Here is an 18,576-nt window from a genome sequence, read left to right on the forward strand (position 1 = left end):
TTCTTTTTGTTTTGGGCACAAACAGATCTGCTTTACAGTTTAAAGGTTTTTCATCCTAGTTGACCCAGTTGAGATTTTAAAAAGTATAAAGTGCATCTTTATATTTACTTCATGGGCAACGCCATGGGACTTTTTATCTTGGTGATGAATATAATCTGGAAATTTTTTTGGCATATGGAAAGACGGTGTCATACATGCATTGTACACTTTATTAAGTTTTGCATGTAGCCCTGACATTGCACCATTGTATTTCATCACACACCCACTGTGACTCAGGAAACGTCCAGTTTACCAAAGTTTGATATAAAACTCATAAAAGCGAAGTTTTTTTGTCGAAAAGTGACATGGAAGGATTGAATCATATTCAAGGGGAGTTACCGAAATGATGGATTTTATGATGAAACAACCAGCAGAGATGTATAACTGATAAAATAGTATCCGGAGTGGGGGTGTGAGCGTCCATCGAGAGATATCATTGGAACCTTTATAAGGCTTGGCGGTAGGTGTGGGCTCACATCTGCCATTGCTGGTCGACACGGCACAAAAGTCTTTGCAACTTTATACCATCAATGCAAGCTTACATCTTGGTAAGTAATCAATTTCTACTATTTTTTTGAATCAACCATCTCATAAGGCTTGCACTGTAGCCATCGTTGAGGTGTTAATAAATTACTAAGTCCAAACAAAAATCAATTTTCTGAGTACGTTGGACACCATGGTGTTTTGAACCTATTTCTACTACAGCAAAAAGGTGGATGAATAATTTAATTTAAAGCATTATTGGATTACTACTTCGTTTCATCAGAATTAAAATGCACTTGATGATTGTAAGTTTTCTCAACCAGTTTGTGCAGAGGACGTGATGACACGCACCAAGACACAGGCACGGCTGACGGGTATAACCGTCAATATTGCCTTGACTTGCCTCCGGGTGACGTCTAAACATGCTAATCCCTCGTGCCTTTTGTACACACACACAGAGTCTGTGAAGTCTGTGGAGGCGGACCGTGTGTTGATCTTGATTGGCCGTTGTACATGGCCTATTGTACAATTTACGCTCCAGTGCACACCTCAGAGTATTGAAACATATGAGGTTTCGGCAATAAATATCGCACGAATACTGTCGAAATGACTCTTACGAATCAGTATTTGTGGCATTTTGCTGTATATCAGAAGTTAGCTGGAAAATGTTGTCTTGCGAAAATCGAAATTTTCTGCAAAAATAATCCCAGCACGAAGTGGTTAAATACACACTGTTGAATTGTCCAAATTGTATGTTCGACACTGTGGAAGTTAGCATTGGAACTGCCCCTTGTATCTGTAAGATATTTTTATGGGGAAGACAGCTCAGAAATAGACAATATAACTTTAAAATTCATAATGTGTTATTACAATACAGGGACTCGTCTGAGTTATGGTCGTGTGAGTAATTCAGCAATATTTCTACAGAGTACCTTAACATGTCTGCTGCAAGTAGTGGAAATGGAGATCCTCCTGGAAACTTCTTTCCTATAGCAGTCGTTGGCATCGGTAAGTCGCTCTCAACTTATTTTTACTTGTATGTATCTGGCCTTGGTGCAGACAACAATCTTGATTATGTGAAAAATACATGAAATTATGATATTTTTAACCCTAAAAATGCTGGGGGGGGGCAAAATCCGCGATAACCTCTAAAAAAAAAAATTTCGCAACCCGAGCTGTTATGACTTTTTAGCCTCGTGCTTTGCGCATCCTTTGATACCAAAAACATAAAAATCGGACAACGGGTTGCCGCTTAGCGAAAAATTTTCCGGCCCTACGCGCCCTGAAAACTGAATTTTCCCATATACGTCGTGTACACAGAGCAGAATCGCCATTCGTACATATGAATAATTAATTAGGCATAATTCCAAAACCTATTAACCTATAGTCATGAAATTTCTTGGGTATGTTTAGGAAGAGTTACTCCATGCATGTACCGAGTTTCAAAATTTGTCGTAACTCGATGGCCGAGATCTTAGGGGGGCGGAATACGCCCCCGCGCTGCCCCCCCCCCCCCCCTCCCCCCGGCTGAGAATTGGTCAAAATAAAATAACCCGGCCCTTTAGGGTTAATGTTTTCCATATGTGTGTAGTGACCTAGGGTGGATCGGGGGGGGGGGGGGGGGGGGACCAACGGGGGCCATGGCCCCTTCCCCCAAAAATTAAACCAATTGTTATTTGTGTTTAAGTGACGTCACAATACAGGCAGACACTGCGTACACCACCCTGTTGTCCTTAAAAAAAGGATTGGTTAAAGTGGTCAGAAATTACCTCAGATTGCATCACAGTGCATCTAGAATCAGAAAAAATTGGGGGCCCTTAAGCGGGCCCGAACTCCATGCCGTTATTTTGTGGACCCACTTTTGGGACACAACATTTTTTTGGCCCCCCAAAATGTTCCGGTTCTGCCCTTGGTAATGATGCTCATTTATGTTGCGTTATATTACTGAAGTAAAATGATTAAGATAATACTTCGTCAAAGAGCAAAACGCAATATTAAATGTATATCTTCCTGACAAGAATTCCATAAGTTTGGTTGCGGTACCCACTGCAATAGCAGACACAAACTGCCAAAATGATCCTAGCCAGATCGGAGGTCGAGTGGTAAGACGTCTGCACTAATAAGCAGGAGGTCGTGGGTTCGAGTCCCACCCAAGTCAGCTTGTGATTTTTTTCCTCACAAGCCCTTGGACAACACTGAGTATACAGTGTTTATAGAATATGTCAGCAAAAGGCAAAATCCCACATAGGGCATTAAAAACCTTTCTTTTTCATTGTCTGAGAAGTTAATAAGCCAATCAGGTCCCCGATCCCGTAATCTGGAACCGGTTCCCAACATCAGTGGTGCACCCAGGATTTGGCTGGGGGGGGGGGGGTCTCAATTTCTGTTGTTGTAAATGTTGCCCAAAATTTTTGGCCGCAGAAAAAAAATGGAGGTTTTTTCGGGGCGGACTATTTTGACGTTGATGGCACCACTAACCACTTACACCCCTATTATACTACTTGAAAATAGGCCACATGTATGTAAAATCGTGGGACTAAAAAAAAAATTCCCCCCCCCCCCAAAAAATTGACAACCTCTCGGGGGGGGGGGGGGGGGGGGGGCTCAAGACCCCCGAGACCCCCCTCCCTTGGGTGCGCAACTGGGTAGGGTACTCGGGTACCCGGTTCCAACGCACACCCCTAGCACGGTGTCCATTAGTCAACAATGCATGGCGTCTGCTGATTATGCACAAACAAAGCAACGAGAAGAGATAACGCTGCATTTCATTCAAGACTTGTTCAGACTATGGTCTCATATTGTAAATATACCAACCACCAACAAAACACCTAAGTAGTAATAACAGACCATCACATTCTCCCAACAGTAATAGAGTACCAGCAAGTTTCCAGTAATATTTACCAAAGAAGCCAAAAACAACAAAACCTAAAATTATGAATCATTTTTATCACAGTGTTAATATTACGAGTATATGATTCACGAGAGGTTGCAGGTATAGCTCTCAAGTAGGGCCTATGTCGGGGGGGGGGGGGGGAGTAAATTGATTGTATCAGCGTAGGAGGCCAATAAAAATTACAACTTCCGTTTTGTCAATGACATTCGTGACATTGTGGTAAACCTCATTGATGTAAAATGGGTAAGATGCTGGTGGGTGCCTGCAGATGGTTGTTGGGATACAAAGTCCAGGAGTGCAACAAGACAATGGATGCCCACTTGTGGGTGGGGGGGGGGGGGTGCTGAGCTTCGTGTGACACTTGGTGTGCTCTTGTTTTCCTTCTTTTTTTTTTCTTCATTTCCTTAAATTTTGATAATCCTTGGACGTATAGGGATGGGTAGACTACAACATTGATTTCAAAACAGTCATCTTCATAATCCCTCTTCTTGTTTAATTTGTTAATTCTTTAAGTAATTTTATTTTGGGGGGCCTCCCTTCCCCTCCCCCCTCCCCCCCACGGTTTGTCAGCCACAAAGTTTAGTTTTCAATTCACTTGTAACAAAAAGACTTTTGATTTGTATGGTTATTGTAGAAATTGCACCATTGTTATGTGCAACACTCTGCTACAAAGTTTAACCTGATGTGTTTATTAAAAGGCCTTTTCATTAACGTCTCTGTAACAATGGCGTAAATCGTCGAATTAGTCTATCTGCGCCGTTCACAAGTACCCCCTGACCGGCAAAGAAAGTACAGTTGGGGGTGACCAAAAGGCGCCATCTTGCCTGACTGTAATATATTGCTGCAAAGCGCGGCCACTGCGTGTACATAGTACAAATCCCCTTGTGTACGTGCGTCACACACAAGGGCGGATCCAGAACACAATTTTTTGGGGGGCCCAAAAAATTTTAACCAATGTTTTTGAGGAAAAGATGGTGGTGTACTCATTGCCTGCCTTTATTGCGATGTCACATAAAAAAAAAAAATTGGTCTCGTTTTGGGGGGGGGGGCCATGGCCCCCTTTGGCCCCCCCCCCCCCCCCCCCCCCCCCCGGATCCGCCCTTGGTCACACACAAGGACCGGAGTGCGCACGTCAACCAGCGAAATGAATGTGTCCCGCCCATGCGACGTCGTTGTTAGGTAAAAGGGCGCCCTCTTTTGTTGGCGCAAAGAGCCCATAGTTTGTGCTACAACATACCATACAATTCAGCCTTGTTTTGTCGAGACTTTAAAGTAACAAACTGAAAGTTGCCTTTCATGTTTGGGCATTATCTGTTAGGTTGTCGTATGCCCGGTGATGTCAACAATCCAGAGGATTTCTGGCGAGTCATTCGAGATGGACGGGACGTCGTGGATGATATACTACCAGAGCGTTGGAATGTGGACCACTATCACGACCCTGACCACACACAGACAGCCAAACATTGCATGCGAAGGATCGGCATGATCAAAGGTAGAGTATACAAATAAATGAATGTTAATGAGTGCAATGGTAAGAATAATTTCATGAGGTGACAGATGGAATGTTCCATTCCAAGAGGCAAAGCCAAGTAGGAAGGAACATTGCATCTTTCCATCTGTCACCGAATGAAACAACGAATTAAATAATTCTTATCATTGCACAAATGTGAAAAACTCATTATTTGTTTTATACAACGCCTGAATAAATTCAGGTCATATGATTGGTAACTGGTAAACTGGTACTAGGAATGATATTTGACTCCTGCAATAAGAACACGGGCCCGGGCTACCTAATAGAGGGCAGAAGCAGAGCAGCACAGTAAACATCTGAGAAGTTAATAGTCCTTTTCAGGACTACCATAGTTGCAAAAAATGAAAAATAAAAAGAGCCAAATAAAGAAAGAAAAATTTCAAAAAAAATGATACTTGATGACGTCATTGTGACGTTATTACCAAAAAGTTCAAGAGCTATGTTAACTGTGCTATATATAGCCAAATCTTGATTCTATCTATCACTGTTGATTTTTTTAGCAATTTTTGAAGGTTTAAAGGTCTTTTTACTGTAACTTCCTGTCTGATGACGTAATCAATTTTTTTCGCGCACAGGTCTCGCCTGCATTAAGGTCATCATGCATACTAATTTTGAAGCGATTACCTCAAATTTCGCCACAGACGTCAAGTGAAAATGCGTTTTTGACGTTTTTTAACCTGCCGCTAGAGGGCGCTCTAACATTTGCTGACGTCACCGATCATTTTTTGGAAACGGTCAGCCCACCCACGGACTAAAATCGTTGACAGCTAGTTCATATCTTTTTTCACTTTTAAATTATTAGGCACTTCCGGTTTCGACCAGAAGGAAGGGTCACGTGATTTTACGCGCACAAGATAATATGAAGAGCATGTATTATCATGTCGATTCCCGCAAAATTAAAGTTCCGGTCTCTCACAATTGATTTTATATTGAATTTCAAAGATAAATTTATTAATTTTTGAAGTGACGTCACATGACCCATGATGACGTCATTGCAAAAAAGCACATCTTCAGTGGGTTGTGCATTCATGTATTGACAATTGAAGTTCACCTATGTTTTCATTTTGACAAACTGTTCTGGAGAAGAATTTGCTGAGGAGAATAATAACAAAAACAATAGTAAACTCATAGAATAACAGTAGGTTTTGGGCTCATAGCCCAACACCTAATTAAAGAAAGCAAAACTACCCTCATAGCAAATCCATTACATTCCTAATAAATGACAATTGAGGCTGTGAACAAAATGAAAAATCTACTTTTTTTTAATTGGCCGTAATTCCATAAATATTTACCCGATTGGAAAGATACTTTTTAATGTTGAACAGCTAACGAACTATACTCTCCAAATATGTATCCATATTTGCAGATGTATTTATTAATAGCTGTGAAAAAGAGCGCGCTTCGAGGGTTCATTCTTTTTTGGGGGGGGGACACCCTGTATAATAGGGTAAACGACTATAAGAACTGGGTTTTTTTAAATCTTTCTTGACATATTTTCATTGTCTTTGGACGTCCGACAAATTAAGTTTGTAGTTGTCATTTGCTGTGCCGTGGGATACCAAATCTCATGTTTTATTTTGGTTGATTTGTTTATCCCGAGTCAAACATCCCGGTATTCCACCATCTGTTAAAGATGATGAATTCAGTGATTTCACTTTACATGTATATTCACTCCTTTTTTTTTTTTAGCAAATCATACACAAACCCTTTGTTTTTGTATGTTGTTTTTACAGATATTGACACATTTGACAACAGCTTTTTCAAGATTTCTCCTCGTGAGGCAGTCAGCATGGATCCCCAGCAAAGACACCTGCTTGAAGTCACTCACGAAGCATTTGAAGATGCTGGTAAGATTTGCTTTTTGTTATTTTGCTCTATTTCTGAATGATTTTGCCAAAGTAGGGTTTACAGTTCATATTCAATTTGATTCTAATATTATTATTATTGTTCATGTTTTAGACTTTAAACTTTGTGAGGACCAAAGTATTATTCTTTGCTCCTACTACATACTTGTATTTTCAGGTATATTGTCGGATGAGCTAGGCACCGATGGCGGTGTGTTTGTTGGTATCGGTTTATTTGATTACTCCATCTACATCACTGACCCTTACCTCATGGATGCCTATGTACTGACTGGTAACGCCCACAGCTGTGCGGCCAATAGGCTGTCTTTTGCCTTTGATATCAAGGTATGTTGTAGATTTATTATTAGTTATCTTGCGAGCCCGAGTGGACCACGGAATAATGGAGTGCGTCTGTGTCCCACGGCCTCGTTGTATGTGGGACACAGGCACACTACCTTTTCAGTGTTCCATAAGTGCAAGTGGGACAACGAATTTATCTTCAAGTAAACTTGACGCACAGTGAAGATGGAACATGCACTCTGTAGTTTTAGACTAACTTTTCAGCAGTTATCCTATTACACGTGCACATTGTACGGAATGGCGCTCGCATCTTAGAATAGCGCATTACACAGAACGCGGTACGGATCGTGGCCGTGCTACATGGTTATATGTAGCACGGCTTGTTGCCATGGATCAACCAATCAGGATCGAGGATTCAAGTTTACTTGAAGATAAGAGACAATATACCCATTTGACTTCTGATAAAATCAAGTCCATATACGTATAAATTCTGTCCAGGCCTTTGAGTGCAGTTTATTTCTCAATTTGAGTGGTGACCAAATTGACCACTCTCGAAAGCCCTGTGGACAGGACACACTGTGTGCAGGAACTGGTCTATGCGCGTATGGCGCAAAGTACGCACATTTAATCTTATTCTGAATGTGCCCAAAGCCATAGCATCCTCACATGAGTGTTGGACATTGTTGGCACAGCGTTTGAATATCTCTCCGAGTGGTCTCCCCAACTCTCCCTTTCTAATTACCATTGAGGGGGTACATGTGCACGGAGCCCATAACGATGTTAATGTAGCTCTTTGAGTTGCCTGGGCTTTACACGATATCCATATTCGTCTGGTACGAGTACTTTGATGATCGAGTACAATTTCGACATGTCGTGTACGAGTACTTTGCTGCCCGAGTACGAGTACTGTCATTTCAAGTACAAATACTTTGACATTCGAGTACAAGTACGAGTACTCCAAAAAAAGTACTCGAGTAGTACTCGAGTACGAGTACCGAGTACGAGTACTACAACACTGCAAATTCTCTATGAAATGCAACAAATCACATCCAGCAGTATACCAAAACATGATACATATAACAAGATCTAGAGAATTACGTTAAAAAATATGAAGTACCCAGTTCATAATTGCAGATAAATAATGCATGATGCTTAAATACAATTTGTCTTTGATATGACAGCAATATACATATGCCAGATAGTGTAAGAGCCATCACAAAAATAATTTCATCCTTTAATTTGTGTCCACCAGGGCCCAAGCTATGCGTGCGACACAGCATGTGCAAGCGGCTTGACAGCGCTGCATCTAGCTGCATCAGCGCTGTGGAACAAGGAGTGCAGTACTGCAGTGGTGGGTGCATGTAATGCCATATTGATCCCAGAGGTTGCGATAGGCTTCAGTCAACTTGGAGTAGTGTCTGCTGACGGAATGAGTTGTCCGTTCTCGAAATCAGCCAATGGGTAAATAATAGCATTGTCGTTAGGCATGTGTTTTTGTCTGTAGATTGCCCTGGTCCAGTGGTTACATTTTCCGACTTGTGTGATGGTTTGTGGGTTCGACCCTTAAAGGTGAACATGGTGCATGTGTTCTTGGGCAAGACACTTTACCCAGACAAGGAACATTGTGGTTGTATTCTTCGGTAAAAATAGCGAATGCCATGTGGCTCATTCTCAGCCAATTAAGAGTCACAATCAGTGGGTGAGGTGCTATACACATATCACATGGCTTGAGGGTGGATAGGCGATATTAGCTCCCCTCTGTATTGGAAGTAGACAAACTATAGTTCCTGAGGCGTAGCCAAGGGCACTAGTTTGTCAATTTCCAATACTGAGGGGAGTTAGTATGGACTATCCACCCAATATAAACCATGTTATATTCGTTTAACTCCTCATACATATTCAAATTTGCCTGTTGCAGTTTGCACCTTGGCGTAACATCTTTGGAGAAAATTGTCCAGCTCACCAGAAGAATATTACTCAACCTCAGTAAAGTTCAGTTCTTTTGTAATACTGTAACTCCTTATACCTAATTTCGACCACATTGTGGACCACTTTTTTGTAGTAGAGGAGGCATCTTTGTTGTCCACAATATTCTCCAGTTTGGCATGATTGATCGGGAAAACACTGGTTAACATTTACACATGCCGCCATCTTTCAGTGTGTCGGTTTTGGGTATTTCACCCATGCGAAAGTTCCACAATTGCATCTTAAAGCGCATGCGTATTGGACTATCTACTATGCATGCGTATTTATCCTTTGCATGAAAATTGAGTGCATACATGGTAAACAACAAAAATAGCGGCTGGCACGTGGTGGTGAATGGACCAGTGAGAATTCAGCTCTTGATCATGAATATGTATGAGGTATAGTTGTACAATATATCTTTGTATCAATCTCTAGAAACTTCAAAAGAAATTTTGGATTTGGTTTTGTAGGTATGTCCGCAGTGAAGGTTGGGGCAGTATGATACTTAAACCATTGGACAAGGCTCTCCAAGACAATGACCACGTGTATTGCACTATCCATGGCTCAGCCATAGCAGCCAACGGCAACTATAACAGTCTGACCATGCCGTCCCCCACAGCCCAGCAGTATGTCATGGGACAGACGTATGAGCGATTTGGTATCGATAGGTCAGAGGTCAGCTACGTTGAAGCACACGGTACTGGCACACCAGTCGGAGATCCCATTGAAGCCAAGGCTATTGGTCTTACCTTCGCATCCTATCGGTATGTAACACTTTGTCAGTGGCACCACAAAGACACTTATCGTGTGCGCATAATCCATAGACAATCCGTCACTTCGTTTTCATTTATATCACTTTATCAACCCTCAGAAAATTCTGTTCACTTAAGAGATAACGTTAGGGACTATGGATTTCCTGTACATGTACTAGTCCGAGTAACTAGGACTCTACAAACTGGCTTTTTTAACATTTGGTCATGATTTGGTGATAGAAGAGTCTGAAGGAAGACCTTTCCTTGGAGTCCAAACAAATCACCGCACTCTCATTGCCCACCAAAACCATCAGATTTTACCCCCAAAACAAACCCCAAAGTGCCAAATAGGCCACCTCATGATCCAGTAGAGATCGAAAATAAAGATGGTGGAACTTACGTAAACTTGCGATTCGGAAGAAAAGAGAATGTTCCTTTTAAGTCCGTAAACCTTTCGTCATGCTTACATTCACCATTTTGTTGTCGTTGTGATTCAAATCTTTTGTCGACTTGCGAGATGTTACCGGTGAGGGATAAGTTCAGTCCGACCATTTTCTATTTTTGGTTAATTTTTTTTTCATCTTGACAGGGATGCACCTCTGAAGATTGGCTCTGTCAAGAGTAATTTTGGTCACCAAGAGTGCTGCTCGGGTATCGCCAGCGCCATCAAAGTTGCACTCATGCTGGACAAGAAAATGCTGTGCCCAACGATTAATTATCAGGGCATAAACCCTGAGATTGACCTCCAGAATCTGAAGCTAGAAATCCAGCAGTCACTTGAGCCGATATTACCAAACTCCAACTTCACCATTGGCTTGAATAGCTTTGGCTTTGCAGGTGCCTTGGCCCATATGGTATTACGAGAGGCACCTGATTATGAGGTATGTAATGACAGGCAGCATGGTTCGAGATCTCAAGCTGGATGGAGGTTTGGTGGTTCATCAAAGGGAGAGTATGTCTTGATTCCACTGACGGCCAGATCTGTTGATGCTGTGACCGATTTAGCCAGGAGGTGGTTGAAGTTTGATCACAAGAATGATGCCTTGAGTGTTGTGTCCTGGCTTGCATCAAGAAGAAAACACTATGAGTGTAAGTTGGCTATCTTGGCAAACTCAAGTCAAATGTTCAGGGAAAGGTTGCAGGTTCATATCAATGAAGGAAGCGGCGAGGGCATCTTTACGGGATCCAACTATGGCACAGATGTTCCCAAAATCTGCTTCGTTTTCCCCGGGCAAGGGCAACAGTGGGCAAACATGGGCCGGCGTCTCTACTACACCGAGGAGGTGTTTCGTGGAGTCGTTGACAAGTGCGACATGATCTTCCGTCAGTTGAGTGGCTGGTCTGTGTTAGCTGACAAGGATGTTTTCAATGGCATCCATTCTGGAGTGTCAGTACAGGATGAGTTTCGGTCGGATGAAGTCGTGAATGAGATGGAAGTCGGTCAGCCGGTGATCCTCTTCTTCCAGCTTGGCTTGTATGAGCTGCTGAATCACTGGGGCATCCATCCCGATGTCTGCGTTGGTCATAGTTTAGGAGAGGTTGCTGCTGCTTATGCCTGCGGAGGCCTTACATTGGAAGAATCTGTGGCAGTAATATATCATCGCAGCCAACAGCAAGTGATGCTGAAGGGAACGGGTAGTATGGCAGCAGTTCGTCTTTCACTGCTTGAAGCAAAAGCAATGTGCTCCAAGTATCACAACCTCCATATCGCTGCTATCAACGCACCAAGTAACATAACCGTTGCTGGCTCAACAAGGTCAATCCAACAAGTCTGCCAAGAGAATCCTTCACTAGCCAAACAACTGCGGGTCCAGTGCTCCTTCCACTCCCCAGACATGGAGCCAATGGAGAGACCCTTTCGGAAAGCAATGGACGGGGCAGTTTTGACTCAAGGAAGATTCAACGACATTCCATTCTATTCCTCTGCCTTCGGGAAAAAGTACGATGGCGTCTTCTCAACAGACTACTGGTGGGCTAACATCCGAGGCTGTGTTCAGTTCCAAGATGCGGTTGAGAAGATTTTAGATGAAGTGCAGCCTGTAATCTTTTTGGAGATAGCATCATCTGCTACCTTGATCTCTTCTGTCAACCAGATTGCCAGTGTGTCAAAACCTGGTAAAATCACGAGTATCGCCTGTGGTAAACGGAAGCAAGATGATAGACTTGTGGTCTTACAAGCTCTTGCAACTCTGTATACATCTGGTGTCAAGATAGACTGGAAGAACATCACCCACGATACGGCACAATGGTTGCGACTTCCCACATATCCTTGGCAGAAACAGTCCTATTGGATTGAAGCAGAGAACAAGAAGAACACACGACTTGTGTTAACGGACCCCACTTTCAAAACAGCAAACGGATGTGTGAGTTTAGAGGAATTTCCCTTCTTGTCAGATCATGTCGTTCAAGATAAGGTCATTTTCCCAGGTGCTGGTTACATAAGTTATATCCTACAGATGTGCATGTCAGCTGAACAGCCATTCGTTGTGAAGAAGATCAATTTCGTCAAAGTGCTTGTCTGGCCAGAGAAGGTGAAAAAATTAGGAGAAAAAACAAGAGTCCAGTTGTCTTTTGAGACGAGGGGTGTAGTTGTGAGTATCACGGGTGATAAGCATAAAGTTTGTGATGCTGAGATAGATGACATCAAGCCCCATCCAAAGCACAGGCTTACTCTACCTGTTGATGACATCCTGAAGACCTGTGCAGTCAGTGTGTCGGCAGAGAATCTCTATTCATCCTTTGCAGAAGTTGGATTGAAGTATGGTCCAGCATTTCAAGTCATCGATAGGATTGTGATGGGAGACAGGGAAGCTGTTGGTTACCTCAAACCAGCGCAGAAGCATGGGCAGTGTCTAGATGTGACAACCCTTGATGGCTGCTTTCAGGTCCTTCTTGCAGCTGTGAGACAAACCACTACCTTATATCTCCCAGTTCACGTCCAGTCTCTTCAAATGTTTGTCTCCCACATGCCACTGGGTCTTCCATTGTTGATACATGCCAAGATTACCGAGTGTGATAGCTGGAACGTGGTTGGTGATGTCACTTTAACAGACCAGGAAGGAGTAATCTTGGTAAAAGTTCTGGGATGTCAGTGTAAGAATGTCAGTGGCACTCGGAGCACAGTTGATTTGGAGACTTGCCTCTATGCCATCGAATGGCAGCCCTCTGCAGCATGTCTACCGTCTACGAGCTTGATGAGTGACATCTTCCATGAGCACTACCTGCGGAATCACTTTCCTGATGAAATGGATGCTGTTGACAAAGGAGAAGACAAGATTGATGTATTCCGCCGTGCCTCATTGTCTTACATCAGACATGCTCTGAGGGAGGTGCCTGAAAATGAAAGAGGCATCTGCGCACGCTATAGCTGCCATCTTCAAAGCTCAGCTGCAAGCAATGAGGAATCCTTCCCACTGGAAGACATTCCTCACTATCTTGATGACGTCTCGAGAAGTGCTCCAGATACAGCCATCGAATGTGCAATGATCAGAGCAATGGGGGAGAACCTTCCAAACTGCCTGAGGAATCCTCTCTCCTCACTGAACCTGCTGTTCTCATTCCTTGAGGATTATTTTAACAGCGCATCCAGCATCAACATCTACTACAAAGCTATAATTGATCTTCTGTCCAAGTCTGTGCTGGAACTCTCGAAAAAGAAGAAAGTAATACGGATTCTTGAGGTTGGTGCAAGAGTTGGTGGGTTTGCCAGGCTTCTTCTGGACAACCTTAAGTGTCTAGGTGTAGCAGAGAACCTACAGTACATCTTCACAGATATCAGTCAGTCCTTCTTTCCTAGAGCAAGGGCAAATCTACAAGACTATCCGCAAGTGAAGTACAAGGTCTTTGACTTCCAGCAAGACCCAGAAGCGCAAGGGTTGGTGCCAGGATCTGTCGATATTCTCATCTCCCTAGATGCTCTGCATTCTGCAGTAGACTTGCATTTGGCTACAGAGAATCTAAGAAGCCTGCTAGGTGAGGGTGGTTGGTTACTAGTTATGGAGACAACAAAGGGTAACTACTGTCAAGAATTGATCTTTGGTAGTCTTGAAATGTGCTGGACATACCAAGATTTTCGCACAAACAGTTGTTGGATGTCGCAACATGAATGGGTTGAACTACTCAGACGAAGTGGTTTTGATAGTGTCGTTGGATGTTCCACTCCAAGTGAGTACTTCCATAGTGTCATGCTTGGTTGCAAGTCATCTACCTCCTCACAAAAGGAGCTGACAACATCGATAGGTGGCTCTACGCCGGGTCATCACTGGATTCTGATTTCAGACACATCACAAGAAATGTTGAACCAACAGTTGAAGCATCACCTAGGGCCACCTCAACAAGATGTACGTCACTCTTCCGATACTGACTACTCCACTGTTCTACAAAGAACCAAACATCCTGTGGATGTGGTGTATATTTGGGGTCCAGCAGATGGCAAGCTGCACTGTCTATTGAGGTTAATGCAAGCAGTCGCACAGAAATCAGACATCATATCTCGGTTCTGGGTGGTGACTGAGGGTGCCTGCATTGAATGCCACAACACCAGTGCCCAGTTGGTTGTTGGATTTGCACGAGCAGCGAGCAACCAATTGCCAGTCCCAGTAATCTGTCTTGATCTGGATCCAAACAGCTGGATACAAGAGAAAGTGGCTCACTTATCTGCCTTGATTCTCAACCCTAACTCACCGGAGAGAGAGATTGCTGTTCGCAGTGGTGAGCTTAGAGTACCCCGTCTCATGCCTGTCAAAACACAGGACAAAGTTGTCCATGATAGTAAAGACAAATACTGGAGTTTGGAGCCAGAGAAATACAATGATGCTGCTGCCGGTGAAAAGGGTACCACTGTTAAACATGTTGGCTTTATGTTACATTCTGAGATGCAGGTCAATGCAGCTGAGGTTCTTGTCAAAGTCAAAGCAGCAGCTCTGAATTTCAAAGACGTAATGGTGTCACTGGGTATGCTCGATGAGTTAATCCTTACAGAGGATAGACCGCAATTTGGGCTCGAATGTGCCGGGACTGTTCACAGAGTAGGGAGTGAAGTCACACGCTTTCAGGTTGGAGACGAGGTGCTTGGTTTCGGTACAAACTGCTTTGCTTCTCATGCAGTTTGTAAATCCCAGCTTCTCGTCAAGAAACCCTCACGTGCGAACTGGGTTGAAGCCGCTGGCATTGGTATGGTGTTTGTCACAGCATACTATTGCTTGATTCAAAAGGCAAAGCTGCAAGAAGGAGAGAAAGTCTTAATACATTCAGCATGTGGAGGGGTTGGTCTTGCTGCAATCCAGATTGCTAAGATGGTGGGTGCCGAGATCATTGCAACTGCCGGCACAAAAGAAAAAAGAAAGTATCTTCAGGACACCCTTGGGTTGACTTATGTCACAGATTCCCGTTCAGATCAGTTCTATACAGACGTGATGAGATGGACAGGTGGCCAAGGCGTTGATGTCATTCTAAACTCTCTGGCGGGTAAGCTACTACACAAAGGGTTTGCCCTTCTGAAGCCAGAGGGTCGTTTCTGTGAGATTGGCAAACGTGACATCCTGCAGAATTCCACACTCCAGATGAGCCCATTGATGAACAACGTCAGCTTCCTCAGCTGTCAGATTGACGCACTGATGCAATCTAATCCATCTCTAGTCGGCACTCTGCTAGAGGATGTCATTTGCCTGATTGAGCACGAGAGGCTGCATCCAGTTCCAACTCAAGTCTGCGACATGAGCTCTTTCTCTGATGCATTTAAGACAATGGCAAAAGGCACACACATTGGTAAATATGTCTTTGAGGTTATGCCTGACTTTCAAATCCCAGCTGATCACCTCATTCCCTCCACGAAGCTGTTTAAGTCTTCAGTCACTTACCTAATAACAGGAGGGTACGGAGGTATAGGTCAGGCTATGGCGCGCTGGCTGGCTGCTAATGGAGCACGCCACATTGCTTTGGTTTCACGCACCGGGCCATCAACTGCTTCTTCCAGAAGCACAATCAGTTATCTCCAGAAGCACGGAATCCACACGTATCAACTACAGTGTGATTTGTCTGACCAACTCAGAACATCACATATGCTTACTGAGCTAAGACGCATGGCACCACCTTTAGGAGGTGTGTTTCATCTTGCAGGCGTGATAGCTGATGAGTCACTTGATACACTCAGCCCTCAGGATCTAGATGCTATCATAGATAGCAAGGCTACTAGTGCGAGGAACTTGCACAGTCTGACTTTGTCCGATGACTTGGACGTCTTCTTCCTGCTGTCGTCGGTGTGTGCAACCTGGGCACATGCCTCCCAGCCTGGCTATGTAGCTGCCAATGCGTACCTTGATGCACTAGCCGTACATCGTTATCAGCACGGGCTGCCCGCATTGTCAGTGCAGCTAGGGCCAATCCGTGGAGCCGGCTACTTGGAAGGGAAGCCGGAGGTAGCCAAAATCTTTGCTAGCAAAGGCAATAAGTCACTGCATGTGGTGGAGTTCCTGAAGATGCTTCAAAGACTGATCGAGACAGGATACGAGAAACCAGTCATATGCCTTGCCAACCAGGTAAGGTTCATATCAATACATCTTTCTTTTCTTAATCTTGATTGTTGAGGGTTTGACTAGGATCTAAGAAGGAGTATCAACTGATAATTTGGACATTATAGTATGCATTCAAGTTACCTAAACTGACATGTTATTAATGTTGGAGGGAATTTAAAAAGCAAGGTTTAATTACCTTTTGATTGCCGTTTCCAACAGCTTACATTTTAAGTTTGAATCAAATGACACACAGAACATACATCCTTTGTGGAAACCCAAGCAAATTCCTAACATTTGTCTTGCAATATGCAGTCAGCCTGTCACCAATGGATCCTAAGTCATTTTCAGTCGAAACGGAATGCTGCATAATAAACATTTCGGGTAACTCGATTGATTAGAGATGATTTACATCTGGCAAAGGTAATTTTGGAAGTAAACTAAAATGGAAAAAAGTGGAAGAAAACCAAAGATGTGTAGTGTAGGAAAAACGAATATGGAATGAAGTAGGAATGGAATCTGGGAAAATTGATAATCACATTTGTGTTATTTTGGTCAACCCTTATCAGATACATTAAAGTTAATTAAACAAACAATCTGAACATTCCAACTTTTGCTTGTGAATTATTTGGAAGTTGTGCTGTTTTCAAAGTTATGTACAGTTGACTCTGGTTAGTACAAACACTGTTAATACAAACTCTGGTAAGAGCAAACACAAAGCCTTGGTCCCAACTGTGCATTTATGTGCACGATGAATGGGACTGATGTTCCTCTTAATACAAAATTCTGATGTAACAAACAATTTGGCTAGGTCCGAACGAGTTTGAATTCACAAGAGTCGACTGTATGCATCATTTTGATAGATGGTATTGGTGTATTTTTGCCTCACAGGACTGGAGCACTACCATGCAATTCTGCCACAGCTCCAGCATGAAGTTTCGTCACCTTGCTGGGTGTGGTCCCACTCATAGTCCAGGCACATCCGCCGTCGAGAAGACTGTTGAAGATGTGGAGGGCGCCCTCAAGGAGAAACTGGCCGAGTTACTGTTTGTCTCAGCCAACAGCATTGATATTCAGCAACCAATGATTAATTATGGGGTCGATTCGCTCATGGCGGTCGAGGTAGTGACGTGGGCTGCAACGACACTCAATGTCAGCATATCCCAGTTGGATGTGTTGAGCGGTATAACTACTGCAGAGCTCTTACAGAAAGCCTGCCAGGATTGAAACAGCCATGTTGTGATGGCCTACTTCCAAAACTGTAAGGCTGTCTATAGTGGAATCCGGCGACCACAATAAAAAGCTTTTACTGCGGTGGTGTCACGCTCATGTGCATGCTGCACACGTTCTATCTTAATCGCACACGTATTTTGGTATTCCCTGTGGTCGAAGGAGCCCGGATTGATGTGTACTACCTGAACATGACTCAGGCAAGCCTGGTGCCACCATAGAAATGGCTGCCGCCAGATTTGTCTATAAGCCTTACAGATTTCAAACATAGGTCTGGTCCGATAGGTTAACTTTGCGGTCCTTTTGTAGTCAAAAACTTTTTAGCCTTTAGGGAGTTTCCCCAATCATGGGATTTGTAGAGACACCATACCTCTGTTAAGCTAGGGCGACTTTCAAATCCGACCTAATTTGACAATAAAGTGAGTTTTTAGACTAATTTCTCGCCAACTCCATAGGCACGGTCTCGTCGACTTGCATGCAAAACGGGAATGTTTTTGATTTTGTGCACAGCATATGTAGTATTGTATGATGCCTCAGAGTGCCGTCGCATCGATACATTGCAACCTGTAATGGCTCCAGACTAACATAAGGGTAGTCTATTGTAGCCAATAAGCCTCATACTCATGAACACTAAGATTCACTTCACTAGAAAGGTATGTTCAATTTATTAAAGGGTCTAGATTAGCAGCGTTGTAACTATGTCAAAGTAACAAAGTAAAGTCATAAGTTACTATCGTGAGTTTCAAGTCAAAACTCAGTGGGGGGGGGGGGAGGAACATATGACCACCAATTCTGCGACAAACCAGTGCGGGGCATGACATTTAACATGAATATGTATTAATAATAGCGGTAATGAGCATTAAAGGCATAATTGTGTAAGTCATTTGGCTATTTTATATTTTGCGGGTGTTGTATGTGACTTGTCACAACATGAGCGTAGAGTTGGAATTTGCCATTTTGCACTACAGTTGGCAAAGCCAAAACATCACTGAAGGGATGGTCAATTTTTGAGCTATGGCATGAGCTCCTA

At 43.3% G+C, this 18,576-nt stretch overlaps 1 protein-coding gene across 1 annotated transcript; it reads left to right on the plus strand.

Annotated features, from left to right (window-relative positions):
- Positions 1–1,291: 1,291 nt before the first annotated feature.
- LOC119732451 (hybrid PKS-NRPS synthetase pytA-like) lies at positions 1,292–18,308 on the plus strand. Its single transcript, XM_038205976.1, has 8 exons — positions 1,292–1,530; positions 4,734–4,907; positions 6,680–6,793; positions 6,969–7,135; positions 8,343–8,551; positions 9,526–9,819; positions 10,397–16,343; positions 17,208–18,308. The coding sequence occupies exons 1-8, from the start codon at positions 1,461–1,463 to the stop codon at positions 17,541–17,543; spliced, it is 7,311 nt and encodes a 2,436-aa protein (XP_038061904.1). The 5' UTR covers positions 1,292–1,460; the 3' UTR covers positions 17,544–18,308.
- The last annotated feature ends 268 nt before the right edge of the window (positions 18,309–18,576 follow it).

This window comes from Patiria miniata, unplaced genomic scaffold, assembly GCF_015706575.1.
Source record: "Patiria miniata isolate m_02_andy unplaced genomic scaffold, ASM1570657v1 HiC_scaffold_24, whole genome shotgun sequence".
NCBI lineage: Eukaryota > Metazoa > Echinodermata > Asteroidea > Valvatida > Asterinidae > Patiria > Patiria miniata.

Coding starts and splice junctions, on each gene's coding strand:
- LOC119732451 (XM_038205976.1), top strand. CDS start 1,461: ATGTCTGCTGCAAGTAGTGGAAATGGAGATCCTCCTGGAAACTTCTTT. Junction 4,908..6,679: donor AAGGATCGGCATGATCAAAG/GTAGAGTATACA, acceptor TTGTTTTTACAG/ATATTGACACATTTGACAAC. Junction 9,820..10,396: donor CTTACCTTCGCATCCTATCG/GTATGTAACACT, acceptor TCATCTTGACAG/GGATGCACCTCTGAAGATTG.